The 16,190-nt window shown below is 39.5% G+C and overlaps 1 protein-coding gene across 1 annotated transcript in view; it reads right to left on the bottom strand.

The window, feature by feature from the left end:
- The window catches only part of dgcr8 (DGCR8 microprocessor complex subunit), a 29,577-nt gene continuing 13,387 nt past the window's right edge, over window positions 1–16,190 (bottom strand). The window contains exons 12-14 of the mRNA XM_060907531.1: window positions 6,353–6,480; window positions 6,151–6,264; window positions 1–3,658 (exon numbers count right to left, since the gene is read on the bottom strand). Of these exons, the coding sequence (XP_060763514.1) occupies window positions 3,575–3,658; window positions 6,151–6,264; window positions 6,353–6,480 (326 nt within the window). The 3' untranslated portion in view covers window positions 1–3,574. The remainder of the gene's footprint in view (window positions 3,659–6,150; window positions 6,265–6,352; window positions 6,481–16,190) is intronic.

Raw genomic sequence — 16,190 nt, 5'->3', positions numbered from 1 at the left:
TTAGTCATGACACGTTTATTCATTTGCATAAAGTCACTTACTGAGTGATCAAATAAGTCACAAATTCAGTTTTTTTTTTTTTTGTTAGGCAGCGTTGTTCCAAAGTGAAAAGGGAGAAGGAAAAAAAAAAACCTGACGCCAGCACTTGGGCATCTTGTGAAGTGCACGTGATTTTCCTCACAGCAAACACGTTTTGGAGAGCAACAGGACAAGCACTGAAGTGTGGCTGTGATGAAGCAGCGCGCGCGTGCACACGTTCACACTCATAGCAGCGACAGCGGCGGTTTTGTGCTCATGTACAAACATGGTAAACATTCAGAAAAAGCAATGGGGAAAGAAAAAAAAAAAAAGCACTTGTTCCAGCAGTTATTGCGTTGTTTCCCCCTCAGTCACCTCTCCATCAACACAAACACTGATAAAAATATCCTACATACTATAAAAATGCATAAGAGGTTAAGCTTTGGTTCACATGTTTGTTTTTTTACACTTCATCTCATCTTTATCTTTTTTTTAATTTTGATCGAGGTATAGGGTACCTTTTAATCTTCTCTTTGTTTCTAAAATAAGTCACAATGAAGCAAAAAAAAAAAAAAACACACCATTTGAGTCACTGAACTCAAACTCCTCCAGGAAACAGCAGTATTCTATTCCACAGCAAATACAGATCTAGGTAGCTTCACTTAGTTTCCTACATGAGAAATGGCACAGAATGTAAGCGCCGAGTATAAAAAAGCCAATTTTTTTTTTCCTCCATGTCTCTGTAACAGCTCCTCTGCGAGAGAAGGGTTTAATGCTCCAAGCCCTTGTGCTTTCTCTGCAGTACTGAAGGCTAAAAGGAAAGCAAGATTCTTGGTCGAGCAGCGTGGTGGGGGTGGTGGTGTTCCCCCCCCGCCCCAAGCATGCTCACTGATATGTATTATCCTGCTTTTCCCTGAAAGGAAAAAAAACACCTTGGTGCATTCTGGTCTCAGACCTGCCAACCCTGATGAGGAACAACATGCAGTCTGTCCTGTTGAGGGAGGATTAATCTCAGGAGCTAAACACTAGCGTGTGTAGATACTGCGTTGGTTGGTTTGTTTGTTTTGTAGGATAACCACCAGTATTTTAAAAAAAAAAGTTCATAACTAAACTTTAACAACGATACACATCCATGACCGCTGGTGGTCAAGCGCAGCTCCTAATGCACGGGTTCCTAAACATTTTTGCACACAACCAACCTCAAACCTTCAGCACTTTACACCCTTTTAAACCTCAGGTATTTAAGATCGGACGACTAACACGTGAACAATTTATCAGTAAACCAAGTGACGAAAAAACAAAGCAATATTCCCTACACTGGTTTTCCTAGGCTAAAGCGGGACGTGTTGTGCTGTTATAAGAAAATCAAATCAAATCAATGGATGCTGGGATGGTGTGATACGACCCCACACCACACACAGAAGCCTGGTTTAGATCTACTGCATGATTCTGTATTGTGTGCGCACGCGTTGAGGCATCATCATCTATTATTCACACTCTGTGTGCCTGATGGACATCCTGAAGAAAAGCAACAATCACTAGACAGCACATCAGAGCTAAAGACCTTCCTGTCCATCAGGTCCAACTGTAAAACATTTAACGATGTTAAACACACGGACGTGCTCGGGCTCGCTCTTAAAACGTTATGCTGTCATGATCTGCATCTCAAATCTACCGTTTAGTGATCTAGAAAATCCAGAAAGCGTTTGAGCTTGTTGCAGGTTTGAAGGCACGCTCACTAACAGGAACAGCGGTGTGTGTTCATGCTTAATAATACACAAGTACGAGATGGACAGGGAAATGCATCTTTTTTTGTTTATTTGTTTTTTGGCTGAACTAAAGACACTGAAGCTTGTGCAGCGTGTCCACATGTGGAAAAAAAGTCTCATGGCGTATAAACACAGCTTGTCTGAATGCGACTCAGAGTAACATTTCAAAAAAATATTAGCACACAATTTGTCTTTGCTCTTTCTGCTATTAGGTCACTAAGTAAATGTGCATTATTGAATTGGGTTAAACCTCAGAACCTCCTGGTTTCTTTGCTGAATCAAACTACAAAAGTATCTTTGTATCGATAACAGTTCCTGTGAAGGACCTGCGAAATGTACGCCGGGTTTCTGCTTCTTTAGAAATATTTTTCAAAACAGGTCACGTGCTGAAACAAAGCAACAGTCGTCACGGATTACGTGTTCCCGCCCCCACAGAAAGCCATTAAAACACACGTTTTCAAAGCAAAAAGGTTATTTAAATTAAAAACACCCCACACAAGCCTGAACACTTTCCTTCTTCCTATATTGGGAAAACAATGTGTACAGCAAATTATTATTATTATTTTTTAAAAGTACATGCAATGTGAATTTCTAAACTTCATTGTAATGCTGAGTCAAATTTTCCAAGTAATTTTTTGGACCATTTCTAGTGTCATAATCAAGGCTAAATAAATAATATTAACTGAAACTTTTACATTAAGGAACTCAAATATTCTGGTTTTTATTAGGAGGAGACTTCTGCGATACAGATTATTTTCTCTATTAAATTAGGGATAAAATTAGCTGACGTTTAAAGTCTTAAATTTTCTACAAAGCTGCTTTGTGACAACGTCTGCTGTTAAAAGTGCGACACAAAAACTGACAACTCCACTTGCGAATGTCCATTTTAGAATGATCACAAATGACGTAAAAAAAAAAAGTCAAATGGATATGGAAAGGATTCTAGAGCACATCAGATAAGAGGGAAAGGGGCGGGGCTTCCAAATGGCATCAGTTATTATCAGAGAGCTTTAAAAGAAGACTTACACAACTATCACTCACTCCAGATTCATGTCAATTATTTAAAAAATAAAATCTGCCTTTAAAAAAAAAAAAAAGGATCTATTTCAATGAGGACTTTTGTAACTCGATTAAAAAAGTTGGCAGGTCCAAGGTGACTCCACCCCAAAGCTAAATCAATCAAACTTTTGTGCTGCTACACACAGAATCTGATCTGGTTGAGACAGGAAGCGGATTTCACACTGGTGTGTTCTCGTCATCATACCTCACAACTTGTGTTACGTTTTACCAAAATCCATAATCGCGAATGTAGAACAAAACGTGAAATGTCCAAGAGGAAAACCTTTATTAAATCAAAATCTGTATATCTTAAAAAAAAAAAAAAAAAAAAAAAAAAAAGCAGCCACAACATATAAACTCCAAACGCAAGCATTCAGACACCACACGCGAGTGCGTACTTCATTTATGAGAGATAAGTGACGGCGAGTTTTGTATAAAGAATGCATCAGGCGGTGTACGATGCCGTGTCACCCGCTAGTGCATCGGATTCATTCTGATTAAATTAAAGTTCCTCACACGCTGCTGAGATTCAGACAAACTGAACCCTTGTGTCTGATAAAACGGAGCTAGTATTGCCTTTTCGCGCTAACTGCATAATTTATCATTTATTTACGTGCAACGGCAATGAAGTGACCTTCAGTGCTTGCTTTTTTTTTTTCCCCCTCTCTCCTTTTTCTCTCTCGAATATCTTCAGTGTGAGTGAGCTGGTCAGTAAAGGTTTTGTTTTGCTAGACGTCGACGGTGCACAGAGGCTCGCTGCCGGGCTGTGCCGACTCCATCACCGTCATTTTGGGCTTCTTTCGCGTCTCCTCCTGGTAACAGGAATACAGGGTGTCAAAACAAATGAACAAACCAAACAAAAACAAATCAAACTCTCGATCCATCTTTGGCACAGATTCTATACAGCTCGGAAAACAAACAGATAAAAAGCACAATGTCTCAGTGAATGTTCTTTAAAGAACAGTCTGTTGTAATTGTTAGCAAATTGCTGTCATATCAGAGGAACAAAACACTCCGTGTCATGCTGTTATAGAAAAACAAACAGTGTGGTGAGACGGACTTAATATGTTCCCACGCTGAAGTTGATTGTTTGTCCCGGAGCGTTTTATTCCTCTCACACCACAGTGATTCGCCAACAATTACACATTTCTATTCATTAAAGAACAAATATTATGCTTTTTGTCTGTTTATAGTCACAGGGGAGTGTAGACTCTATAGTGAGGCACGCAGGTGTTGTTTCTCAAGGCCTGGAAAACAATTACATTTGGTTTTTCCTTTAATTGGTCACCCATCTTTACCTCGTATAGCTAATCCCCCACCCCACCCCACCCCCAATCCATCTATAGAAAGGGGCAGGTGTGTACAGGGCAGATATTAATCGAGTGGTCATTTATTCTCAGTACAGTGCGTGATGGTGTGTATCAGCTACACCAGTGTAGGAAACTGACTGTGATTAACATTAGACGATTAACACATACACCAAAAAAGATTAGCTTTAGTCATTAAATAGACACCTATGCGGCAAATAACAGCAGGTGTGTAAGCACACAAGATGTTTAAACAATACCATGCTCACACAACCATGTCAGGAGTCATGGCTGTACTGAGAACCAACCTGAATTATATCTGCTCAGTGCTGGCCCTTTAATCAAGGAATAGAGGGGTGCCAATACAACCCCGATTCCAAAAAAGTTGGGACAAAGTACAAATTGTAAATAAAAACGGAATGCAATGATGTGGAAGTTTCAAAATTCCATATTTTATTCAGAATAGAACATAGATGACATATCAAATGTTTAAACTGAGAAAATGTATCATTTAAAGAGAAAAATGAGGTGATTTTAAATTTCATGACAACAACACATCTCAAAAAAGTTGGGACAAGGCCATGTTTCCCACTGTGAGACATCCCCTTTTCTCTTTACAACAGTCTGTAAACGTCTGGGGACTGAGGAGACAAGTTGCTCAAGTTTAGGGATAGGAATGTTAACCCATTCTTGTCTAATGTAGGATTCTAGTTGCTCAACTGTCTTAGGTCTTTTTTGTCGTATCTTCCGTTTTATGATGCGCCAAATGTTTTCTATGGGTGAAAGATCTGGACTGCAGGCTGGCCAGTTCAGTACCCGGACCCTTCTTCTACGCAGCCATGATGCTGTAATTGATGCAGTATGTGGTTTGGCATTGTCGTGTTGGAAAATGCAAGGTCTTCCCTGAAAGAGACGTCGTCTGGATGGGAGCATATGTTGCTCTAGAACCTGGATATACCTTTCAGCATTGATGGTGTCTTTCCAGATGTGTAAGCTGCCCATGCCACACGCACTAATGCAACCCCATACCATCAGAGATGCAGGCTTCTGAACTGAGCGCTGATAACAACTCGGGTCGTCCTTCTCCTCTTTAGTCCGAATGACACGGCGTCCCTGATTTCCATAAAGAACTTCAAATTTTGATTCGTCTGACCACAGAACAGTTTTCCACTTTGCCACAGTCCATTTTAAATGAGCCTTGGCCCAGAGAAGACGTCTGCGCTTCTGGATCGTGTTTAGATACGGCTTCTTCTTTGAACTATAGAGTTTTAGCTGGCAACGGCGGATGGCACGGTGAATTGTGTTCACAGATAATGTTCTCTGGAAATATTCCTGAGCCCATTTTGTGATTTCCAATACAGAAGCATGCCTGTATGTGATGCAGTGCCGTCTAAGGGCCCGAAGATCACGGGCACCCAGTATGGTTTTCCGGCCTTGACCCTTACGCACAGAGATTCTTCCAGATTCTCTGAATCTTTTGATGATATTATGCACTGTAGATGATGATATGTTCAAACTCTTTGCAATTTTACACTGTCGAACTCCTTTCTGATATTGCTCCACTATTTGTCGGCGCAGAATTAGGGGGATTGGTGATCCTCTTCCCATCTTTACTTCTGAGAGCTGCTGCCACTCCAAGATGCTCTTTTTATACCCAGTCATGTTAATGACCTATTGCCAACTGACCTAATGAGTTGCAATTTGGTCCTCCAGCTGTTCCTTTTTTGTACCTTTAACTTTTCCAGCCTCTTATTGCCCCTGTCCCAACTTTGAGATGTGTTGCTGTCATGAAATTTCAAATGAGCCAATATTTGGCATGAAATTTCAAAATGTCTCACTTTCGACATTTGATATGTTGCCTATGTTCTATTGTGAATACAATATCAGTTTTTGAGATTTGCAAATTATTGCATTCCGTTTTTATTTACAATTTGTACTTTGTCCCAACTTTTTTGGAATCGGGGTTGTACTTTGTGGACCGCACATGTTTGTCTTACCCTCTCTCTAGCCAGTTTCCTCATCTCCTCTTGGAGTTTGTTCAGAATGTGGAGGTTGGGCTTGTTCTTTTTGGCGTACTGCTGCAGCTCAATCACACTCTTGTCTGAATTTTCCTATGGAAAAGTGACATCACACACACACTAAAATAACCAAGACCAATTTAATTTTTTCTGCAGCTCTGAAATTTTTTTTTTTAAATACCTTTTTCACCATCTTGTTGTTCTCTCTGCCGTACATGCGCAGGAGAGAGCCCCAGTTCTTCACATGAGGGTGCAACATCTGGAGGATCTTCTGAGAGGCCAGCTGTTTCCCCACTCTCTTGTTCTTACCTTTAACAGAGCACACAAACTGAAATCTTAACAGCATGAAGACACAATCATGTTGCATTGTGACGCATCGTTATTATCCCATGCCCAAACGAAGTTTAACGGGGAACATAGAAACGGGTTCTGTCCGTCCATCCAGTCACATTTTCATTTCTTTAAAACTACTGAAGATATCTTCATGAAACCTTGTAGACATATCAAGCAACATGTGAACTGGAGCCTTTTGCCATTTTGGATTTTTGGGAAGAAAAAAAAAAAATTCAAATTTTTACATTAAAAATAGATTTTGACTTCCTTTCTTAGAGCGATGTTGGTTTCCGGAGCATATATCCAAAACTAATCGTGATACGGATTCGAGACTTGGTATTAGGGCTGCACAATATATCGAAAAAGTATCGATATCGCGATATCATAGTTTGCGATACACATACCGCAAAAATTACTTAAATTTCGATAAAAGGCACATTTTTCTGTGCCGTCCAATCACATTTGAATGTCAACAAGCGCCGCGGGATAACTCCGCCCCCTATTGCAAAACAAGTAAAAGCTCGTGGTGATGGCGGAAGCAAGTGTGGTGAGACAAACTTGTGTGAGGAGGAACTGGTTTCCCAAAAAAAAAAAAAAAATGCACGTCTGCTATTTGGAAGTACTTTGGAAATAAATGACGCTACAATGAGCGAACTACCAAGCTACAAGCTTTGCTAGTTCTGCACTCGCGGCATACAGGCACTGTTTGAACAGTCTCACAAAAGGTGTGACTTGAATTGCGTGCCTGCATTTTCTGCAAGCAAAGAATGAGTTGGTATTTGTAAATACTATGCAAATGCCTTGCCTTTCGAGGTTGTGTAAAAAATACTGAACTAAGTTCGCTAGAAAGCTACAATGCTTTATACTCGCGATAGTGCCAGCAGTTTGCCTCTGGTGCCTCGCATACTGCTCTGCTCGGAGTCAGAGGCGTGTGAGTGAGCCTTGACTGCCACCTAGTGACCAATCAACGAAAATTACATGAGCTGTGCATGGTTTGACACAATGCAACAACAATAAAGGATGCATCGTGATTAAAAGAACAACATATAGGGGATTGAAAGAGTTATTCCAAATTAAGAGTTATTTTAAAAAGTTATTAAAACATATATATTGTGGTTATTAAAAGTTGGAAAAATAATGTTGGAATGGAAGCGATGCATTGGGTGTTTTTTTTAAATGCTAGATACAGGACAGAACAGCGAGTAGAGGTAAGAAAAACATTATATATTTAATTATCGTGATACATATCGATATCGAGATATTCAGTCATGTTATCGAATATCGCATATTTTTCTGATATCGTGCAGCCCTACTTGGTATACATGTTAACAAGGTGATGTACGGTAGATGTGCCTTTTCATACTAAGAAATTTGAGAATTTATGTTTCCATTGAAACAATTTCAGACTCAGTCTCTCAGGTTAGTCTTAGGGGTCGGTTTTGTTTCCAGAGCAGAACTTGAAAACTATGAGTGGTTTGGTTTTGAAAGTTGGTATACGTGTTAAGTAATGTATTTGTGCCTTTTGATACAAGAAATGTGAGAAAATGTTAATTTTTAGCTCCCCTGGACCAAAGGTCCGGTGGGTTTATGCCATGGGCTGCTGAGGTCAGTGTAAAGAGGTCGGGTTGGTTTCCTGCAGCACAACTTGAAAAATGTGACAAATATCTTGAAACTTGGTCTATAGTTGCTATATAAAGCAGGGGATATAGATGACTGTCTTCTTGTTGGTTCTTATTTAGATTTATAATGATGGAATATGTAAGGAATACAGTAAAGTACCATGTCCTGCTGTTACAGGAAACTAATCAACAACAGGACGGTGGGATGAAACCAGAGGTGGACAGTAATGAAGTACATTTACTTGAGTACTGTACTTAAGTACACTGAGTATCTGTACTTTACTTGGAGTATTATTTTTTTGGAAACTTATGACTAACTTCGCTACATTTGAAAGGCAAATATTGTACTTTTCACTCCACTACATTTCGGTCAAGGTCCTCCTTATTATGAAGCAGCTTTGAAAGTTTCTTCTTTTCTTTTCTAAAACGTGATTGTTTTTTTCACAGGTGACACTGAAACAGCTGATCAGTAATCACTAGGGTCACGTCACGTCTATAGACTGGATAAAATCAAGCTCGATTATTTCTCAACAGCATTATTTGAACACCATCAGTTGATGGCAGAATGGAAGAAGGCGGTTCTTCTGGGGAATGTACACACTCATGGCCCATGAACACATGTTTCAGTTTTCTTAAAAGGATTAAAGATTCGTTTTGTTTTAAAACGTTTGCTTTGTCTGCCAAAAACAACCCACATCACGGCCTACAAAAACTCGCCGTCCAACCTGCAGAAGCATACTGAGGTATATAAACATTTTATTCCAAGAGAAACCTTGCAACGAAGTGGTCTGTGCTTTTACAGCTAATGATAACGTTGCAAACATAGCGATGCAGTCTGGTTAGTCAAATGACTTTCTATGGATTTACCCGCCAAGTTGCCGTAGCCTTGTCCACGGCTAAAAATAACACATAGCTAGTTAACTTGGACACTGTTAGTTAGCATGTAAAAACGGAGTTACGCGAACACGAATAATGCTAACTTGTCTCAAGTCCTCTCAAAAATGTGTTTTAGCATAATCTTGCCAAATAAACAGAATGTAGAAATTTCTCTTTTCTAGTAACGTTAGCTACCCAATATGATTTTGAGTTTGAAAAGAGTTTGCTAGCATGTCAGGTGGCGCTTCACTGACTAGCTAGCTTAACATTAAACCACCATGATGCACAGCATGCGTTCATTTTGTGAATTCACATTTCTATCCTTGGTAACGGTGTTAGGTTTTGTAAGCGTTGTGGCAATAATACAACAATGCGTTGAGAGAAAATGTACTTTTAATACTTAAGTATTTTTTAAGAGCAAATACTTCAGTACTTTAACTCAAGTAAAAAATTTGACTGGACAAATTTCACTTGTATCGGAGTCACATTTGATCAGTGGGATCTGGACTTTGACTTAAGTAATGAATAGAGATGAAAGTGGAGCAAAGAAAAAAAAATCCTGAACTTCTGAAAGTCAAATTAAGATGGGGGGGGCCCAGATCAAGTGCATTGCGGTAGTCTAACCTAGAAGTAATAAAAGCATGAATAACTATTTCTAGGTCTTTTGGAGCCAATATTGGTTTTAGCTTTGCAATGTTTCTCAAATGATAAAAACTGCCTCTCACCACATTTGCCACCTGCTTGTTAAAACTCAAAAAGTATTGTTCATAAAAACACCAAGGTTTTTAACCTCACTGTGCAAATATGCAGACAAGGGACCAAGGGTGGGGGTGATACTGGCGGCTGAATTGGAGGGACCAAAGATGACCACCTCAGGCTACATTCACACGACAACGAGATGTTATTTAAAAATATATCGCGTCCAAATGGGCAACAATCAGTAAAATATCAGGTCCATATGGCAACGCACCGCTTGCTGAAAACGATGCAATACACATGCCACACCTCTAGGGGCGCTGTAAGACGGTCCCTTCGGAGACACCAGAACAATAGAAGTAGTAAGGACGCATGCGCATAAACTATTATGCGTGAGACTTCATATTAGCCACAAAGTCAGGAAAATCTGTTCGTAAAATTACATTATAATGACCAAATACAATGAAAAGTATTTTTCCAGTCTCACCTGTGAAAGGTAATCCCATGTGATCTCATTTGGACGGTAAACCTGTTGGTACAGTTAAACGCAGCTAATCTTTATTCTCCGCTTTGACCTATCCAAAATGGCGGTGAGGATGACGTATGGTTCTACGCGGAAGGCGGCATCTTTAATGGTCCGGAATAAATTGAATGCTACACGTTGATGGATTAATTTGTTGTTTCTCACCTGTGAAAGGTAATCCCATATGATCTCGTTTGGACGGTAAACCTGTTGGTACAGTTAAATGCAGCACATGAATCTTTATTCTCCGCTTTGACCTGTCCAATATGGCGACGAGGATGACGTATGATTCTACGCGGAAGGCGGTGTCTTTAATGGTCCGGAATAAATTGAATGATACATGTTGATGGATTAATTTCTTCTACGCCCTTTTTGAGGAATGTATTGTAGGACTTAAACCCACATCTGAAGAGGTGAGATCGCTCCTTTTTTTTCCCTATTTTTGCTGGCGGGATTGACTCTCACTCTCTCTCTCTCTCTCTCTCTCTCTCTCACTTTGCACCATTACACAATAAATATTCACAGTGAAAATATTTTGTAAGCGCGTTTCATGAACCAAGTTATAGGATTTGTTGACAACTCGCATCACAATGAGATGATCATTGGCACTACTGGTGTTAAGAATCAGACCATTTCATAATATTTTGCTGTAGAGCTGCAGTGTTTGTACAATTGCATGTTTTTGCTTCACTATTACGGTCACTATTCTGCTTCTTGCATTACTACTGTGAACTAACACTGAACATAATAATAATAATAATAATATCCAAGCTCGTGTTTCACTCTCACTAGTGCTCTGTAAGGCTTTTTCCTGGTGATGTGTGTTACACTTCTACCCGGCGTGAAGCACTCACAGTCATGTGGCTGTGACGTCATCGTAAACAAATCCGTTCTACTCATCCAGACGACTTCACAACGGCAACGTTGCCAGATCTTTCCACTCTGGAACCCGTTCTCAAAAAGATTGCGTTTTGGGCACCCAAAACGCCGGTGCCGTGTGGACGCCAGGCCTAAACGATAAGCAATTGTATCGGAGTCACCTGAATCCGTTGCCGTGTGGACAGGGCCTCAGTCTTGCTGTCATTCAGCTGAAGGAAGTTTCCTGCCATCCAGTGTTTAATGTCGTTCAGGCAGCTAATGAGGCTGTTTGTGGAGTGGGGATCAGGTGAAGCTGGCAGGTAAAACTGAGCATCATCTGCATAGCAGTGATAGGAAATATTGTGTCTCTTAAAAACTGACCCAAGCGGAAGCATGTATAAAGAAAACCGAAGGGGACCCAGGATGGAGCCTTGAGGGATTCCACATTTGATAGGGGTGGAGGAGGATGAGCAGTTTCCAATCCTGACAGAGTAGTGTCTGTCTGTTAGGTTAGGAGTGGAACCATTTTAGTACCTGCCCCTTCAAACCAACATCTTCCTCTCGTCTTTTAAAAAGGATGTTGTAGTCAATTGTGTCAAAAGCTGCACTTAGATCAAGCAGTACTAAAATAGCACAAGACCCAAAGTCAACAGTGAGAAGGTGGTCATTGTGTACTTTTAAAAGAGCAGATTCTGTGCACAGATCTCAAGCCAGACTGAAATATATCACAAATATTGAATGTTTTCAAATAAGAGGAATTCTGGTTAAAAACAACTTTTTCTAGAATCTTTGACATGAAAGGCAGCTTGGAGATGGGTCGATAATTTGAGGCTGTCAGAGTCAAGCGAGGGTTTCTTGAGGAGTGGCTGTACAATGGCATGTTTAAAGCTCAAAGGGACACTGCCACTCATTAGGGAGCTGTTGATGAGGGCCAAAACAATGGGACAAAGGACCGAGCAAACCTCCTTAAAGAGACATGATGGCAGGATGTCCAGAGGGCAGTAAGTAGGCTTCATGTTTTGAACCACTTCTGTTAGCTGTGAACATGATACTGGCTGAAAGTTTTGGAAACGGGAGGTGATGACACGAAAATCTGAAGGGTCTGATAGTGGGGGAATGATACTGGCTCTTATCTGATCAATTTTGTTGGTGAAGAAGGTTGAGAAGCGCTCACAAGATTCATTAGATGGGGTAAATGTGCCAGCAGTAGTAACAGGATTTAAAACTGAATTTATGGTATTGAACAGCACTTTAGGTCGGTGGGCATTTGTAGAAATTAAGTCTGAGTAATACCATTCTTTGGCCTTCCTAATAGTACATTGATACATTTTTAAATTATCCCTGAACAACTCATAAGACACTTGTAGCTTGTCTTTTTTTCCCCACTTTCGCTCCACCCTCCTACAGGCTTGTCTTGAGGAACGGGTAGAGTCATTCAGACATGCCAACCCTGTATGATAGCAAACTGTAATGGTTGTTTTGAGATATTTGTCCATGTCTGCCAACAGCAGACATAATGCACGCAGAGCGTGCATGGGGGGGTTCCAAAGGGGGGTGCACCTTTATATATATATATATATATATATATATATATATATATATATATATATATATATAAAAAAAAGTGTGTGTGTGTAATTTACACAAAAGAAAAAAAATTTAAAACGTGATTTTATCAACGTTTCTTTAATATTCATACATCTTGTAAGTTGTAGGCAAATACTAAGAATTTTGCTAAAGCAACGAAAATACGAGTCGCTAACAACTGATTTACTATTCCATAACTTGATCACATAATAGACTAGAGATCTACAGACTTACCTTCGAAGCGATTTTGGAGTCGGGAAACATGGCTTTAAAGAGAGGCCCACTGTGATCAGCCGCGGCGACTGGCAGATTGTGTTCCACGAGAAAATTTGTGAATAAAACTTCAGCTTTTGTCACGCTGTCAATCGAGGATCGATCAACGAACATCGAGGTGATCGTCCGGTTAGCACTTCCAGATTTGGCCAAAGTTTGATGCGAGACAGAACTCACGTGTTGTCTGACATCGTAAACACCGGAATGTGCTCCAGAGAAATGGACATTACATACGGTGCACAACGCATGACTCGTGGATTTTCCTGATTTTGTGATAACTGGATACAAGGTACTGTATTCCTCTTTAAATTTTTGGTACACGGTCTTAGTTTTGCCGATCGTTTTTCTTGCTTTTTTCGGCGGCGGGTCAGACAGATCGGCTGAACTGTCAGCCATTTTTTGCTTCTTCTAAAGTACAATGTGCGCGGGGCTCTTATTGGTCAAAATTTGATAAAATTGCTGAGGTTAACCAATCAGAGACCGTGTTTCTAAAGCATTGGCTGACATTCTAGTAATAGCGCCCTCTCAGGGTATCTGCACATTTTTCAAGTACAAATTTAAAAAGACTTTTAAGACATTTTCAAGACCTCTAAATGGAAAAATTAAGACTATACCATGGCAAAGAAAATGATAAATACGACAACTTAAAACTGTTTTCTGCAATAGTTTTTTTTTTACTAACTTTAAGAAGAATGCACACAATTGGTGAACAACAGGGTGCATCAATGGCAACTGTTAGACAGCAAACAGCTGAAGCAAAGTCGTGTGTTCTGGGCTGCAGAACTGCTGTAGCAGCGAGGAGAAGACTGGGGTTTACTGGAGAAAACACCATGAATCATTTCAAAAACGAAAACAATAAACGGCAAGTAGAACCAGCTGAACAACCTTAGCCGGCATTATTTCAATCCCCAAAGATTATCTTTGATGATGTGTGATTTTGTGTCCGGCAGCAAAATCAGTGTGAGTGTGGTACAGTATACAGCTGGCTGAGGAAGTTCTCGAGTATCTTCTGCATTATAGCAGGTAACAGCGTAAACCTGTTTATGCAGTCATACAATCATCAGAGCGTTACATTAAACACAGAGAAACAACTGTCACCTTTCATAACCATTATCAATATTAATCAATGTGCTGTAATAACTAAACTAATTACCATCAGTGCAATTGTTATATCAATGTTCATTATTCAAAAATAATCATTAATTATTATCTATAATCCATGAATAATTGTTTGTATTACTACTACTAACTACTTTAATAATAATTAAAAAAAATTAACTCAATTTTATAACATTTTAATAAATCACTACTTATTAGCTATATTAATTAATAATTAAAGTAGCAATTATTATAATTCAGTATTATTAATTACTACTTAATTAATAAGCAGTGATTATCAAAATGTAATTTAATAATTAACAAGTAGTAATTATCAACTACTACTTAATGATACTAATAAGTTGTGATTATTAAAATGCTATAAAATCGAGTTATAAGATTAGTTAAAATTATTAAAAAGTAGTAATTATTAGTAGTAGTAGTGATACAATTATTCATGGATTATAGATCATTTGTTTTTAATAGTGAACATTGATAACAATTGTACTGATAATAATAACATTAACAACAAGTATTACTAGTAGTAGGGCGGCACGGTGGTGTAGTGGTTAGCGCTGTCGCCTCACAGCAAGAAGGTCCTGGGTTCGAGCCCCAGGGCCGGCGAGGGCCTTTCTGTGCGGAGTTTGCATGTTCTCCCCGTGTCCGCGTGGGTTTCCTCCGGGTGCTCCGGTTTCCCCCACAGTCCAAAGACATGCAGGTTAGGTTAACTGGTGACTCTAAATTGAGCGTAGGTGTGAATGTGAGTGTGAATGGTTGTCTGTGTCTATGTGTCAGCCCTGTGATGACCTGGCGACTTGTCCAGGGTGTACCCCGCCTTTCGCCCGTAGTCAGCTGGGATAGGCTCCAGCTTGCCTGCGACCCTGTAGAAGGATAAAGCGGCTAGAGATAATGAGATGAGATTACTAGTAGTGTTATTGTTTATTATTATTATTATTTAGTAGTACAGTTATTTTATATCAATGTTCACTATTTAATTTGTTTGTATTCTACCAATTACTACTTTTTAATAATTATTTGTAATAATTTTTAATAAGTTAATTTTATAACATTTAATAATCCCTAGTACTTATTAATCACTAATTCATAAGTAGTAATGATTAATAATCAATAATTACTACTACTAATTATTATTAGTGGTTGTTAATATTATTATTATTATTATTATTATATTAAACACTGTTGTAGACGATACGTAATAAAACTAAACTTTTTATACAAATTATTTATATTGTATTATATTTAGAATTATTGTATTTTCTGGAGTTCTTTTTAATTGAGTTTTGAAATAAAGGCTGTTTATATATTTATATTAAACTTAGTACAATAAACAATGTTAATTATGTAAAAAAATGATGCTAATCATTATTAGTAGCAGTATTTCCTTTTAGCCCCATTTTCCACCTGACTCTTGTGCGCATGCGTGAACCCCCCTGCGTTTTACTCCGGAGTGCTTGACCTCTAACACACGCGCGCGCCTCGTGTCCGTGAAAAGCCAGTTTCCCAGTCCGCCGTGTCCCCAGCGCTGCGGTACCGGCTTTAAACACATTTGTGCGATCCAGCGCTTTTTATCGCAAACGATTCTTCTCCTCATTTTGGGGGCGCTTTCTAGCACCCGCGCAAGCTACCTGCGCATCTCTCACTCTTCACAACCACCACACCACACTGCCTCCAGTAGCCTCCTAGCGTTAGCTCTTGGTCTATGGAACGCACAGAACCGATGCTGCCCCCAAAAGGTCCGCTGGTCACTTTTAAAATTACGATTAAAAAAATACCCCAAACCGGATGGAGACATTTCACTCGTTTGGTCCAATATTAAATTTAATACCTCCCTTTCAAAAATTCCAGTCATTCCAAACAATTTAAGACATTTTAAGGCCTTGAAAACCAAAAGTTGTATTTAAGACTTTTTAAGGACCCGCGGGAACCCAGCCTCTGCCGGGAGACTGGGAAATCGCAAGTGTGGGAATTCTGGCGGCAAATTTGAAAATATCAATTATGAGCAAAAACCGTAATAATCGACTTCAAAAGTCGTAATAGCGTAATTGGACCACCGAAACCGTAATGATTACGGGCAAACCGTAATGGTTGGCGTGTCTGGTCATTTAGCCAAGGGGTGCGTACAAAAGTAAGGTTGG

This window comes from Neoarius graeffei, chromosome 24 (assembly GCF_027579695.1).
Source record: "Neoarius graeffei isolate fNeoGra1 chromosome 24, fNeoGra1.pri, whole genome shotgun sequence".
Lineage (NCBI taxonomy): Eukaryota > Metazoa > Chordata > Actinopteri > Siluriformes > Ariidae > Neoarius > Neoarius graeffei.
The sequence above is the reverse complement of the archived record's forward strand: the minus strand, read 5'-3'. Positions and strand labels throughout refer to the sequence as shown.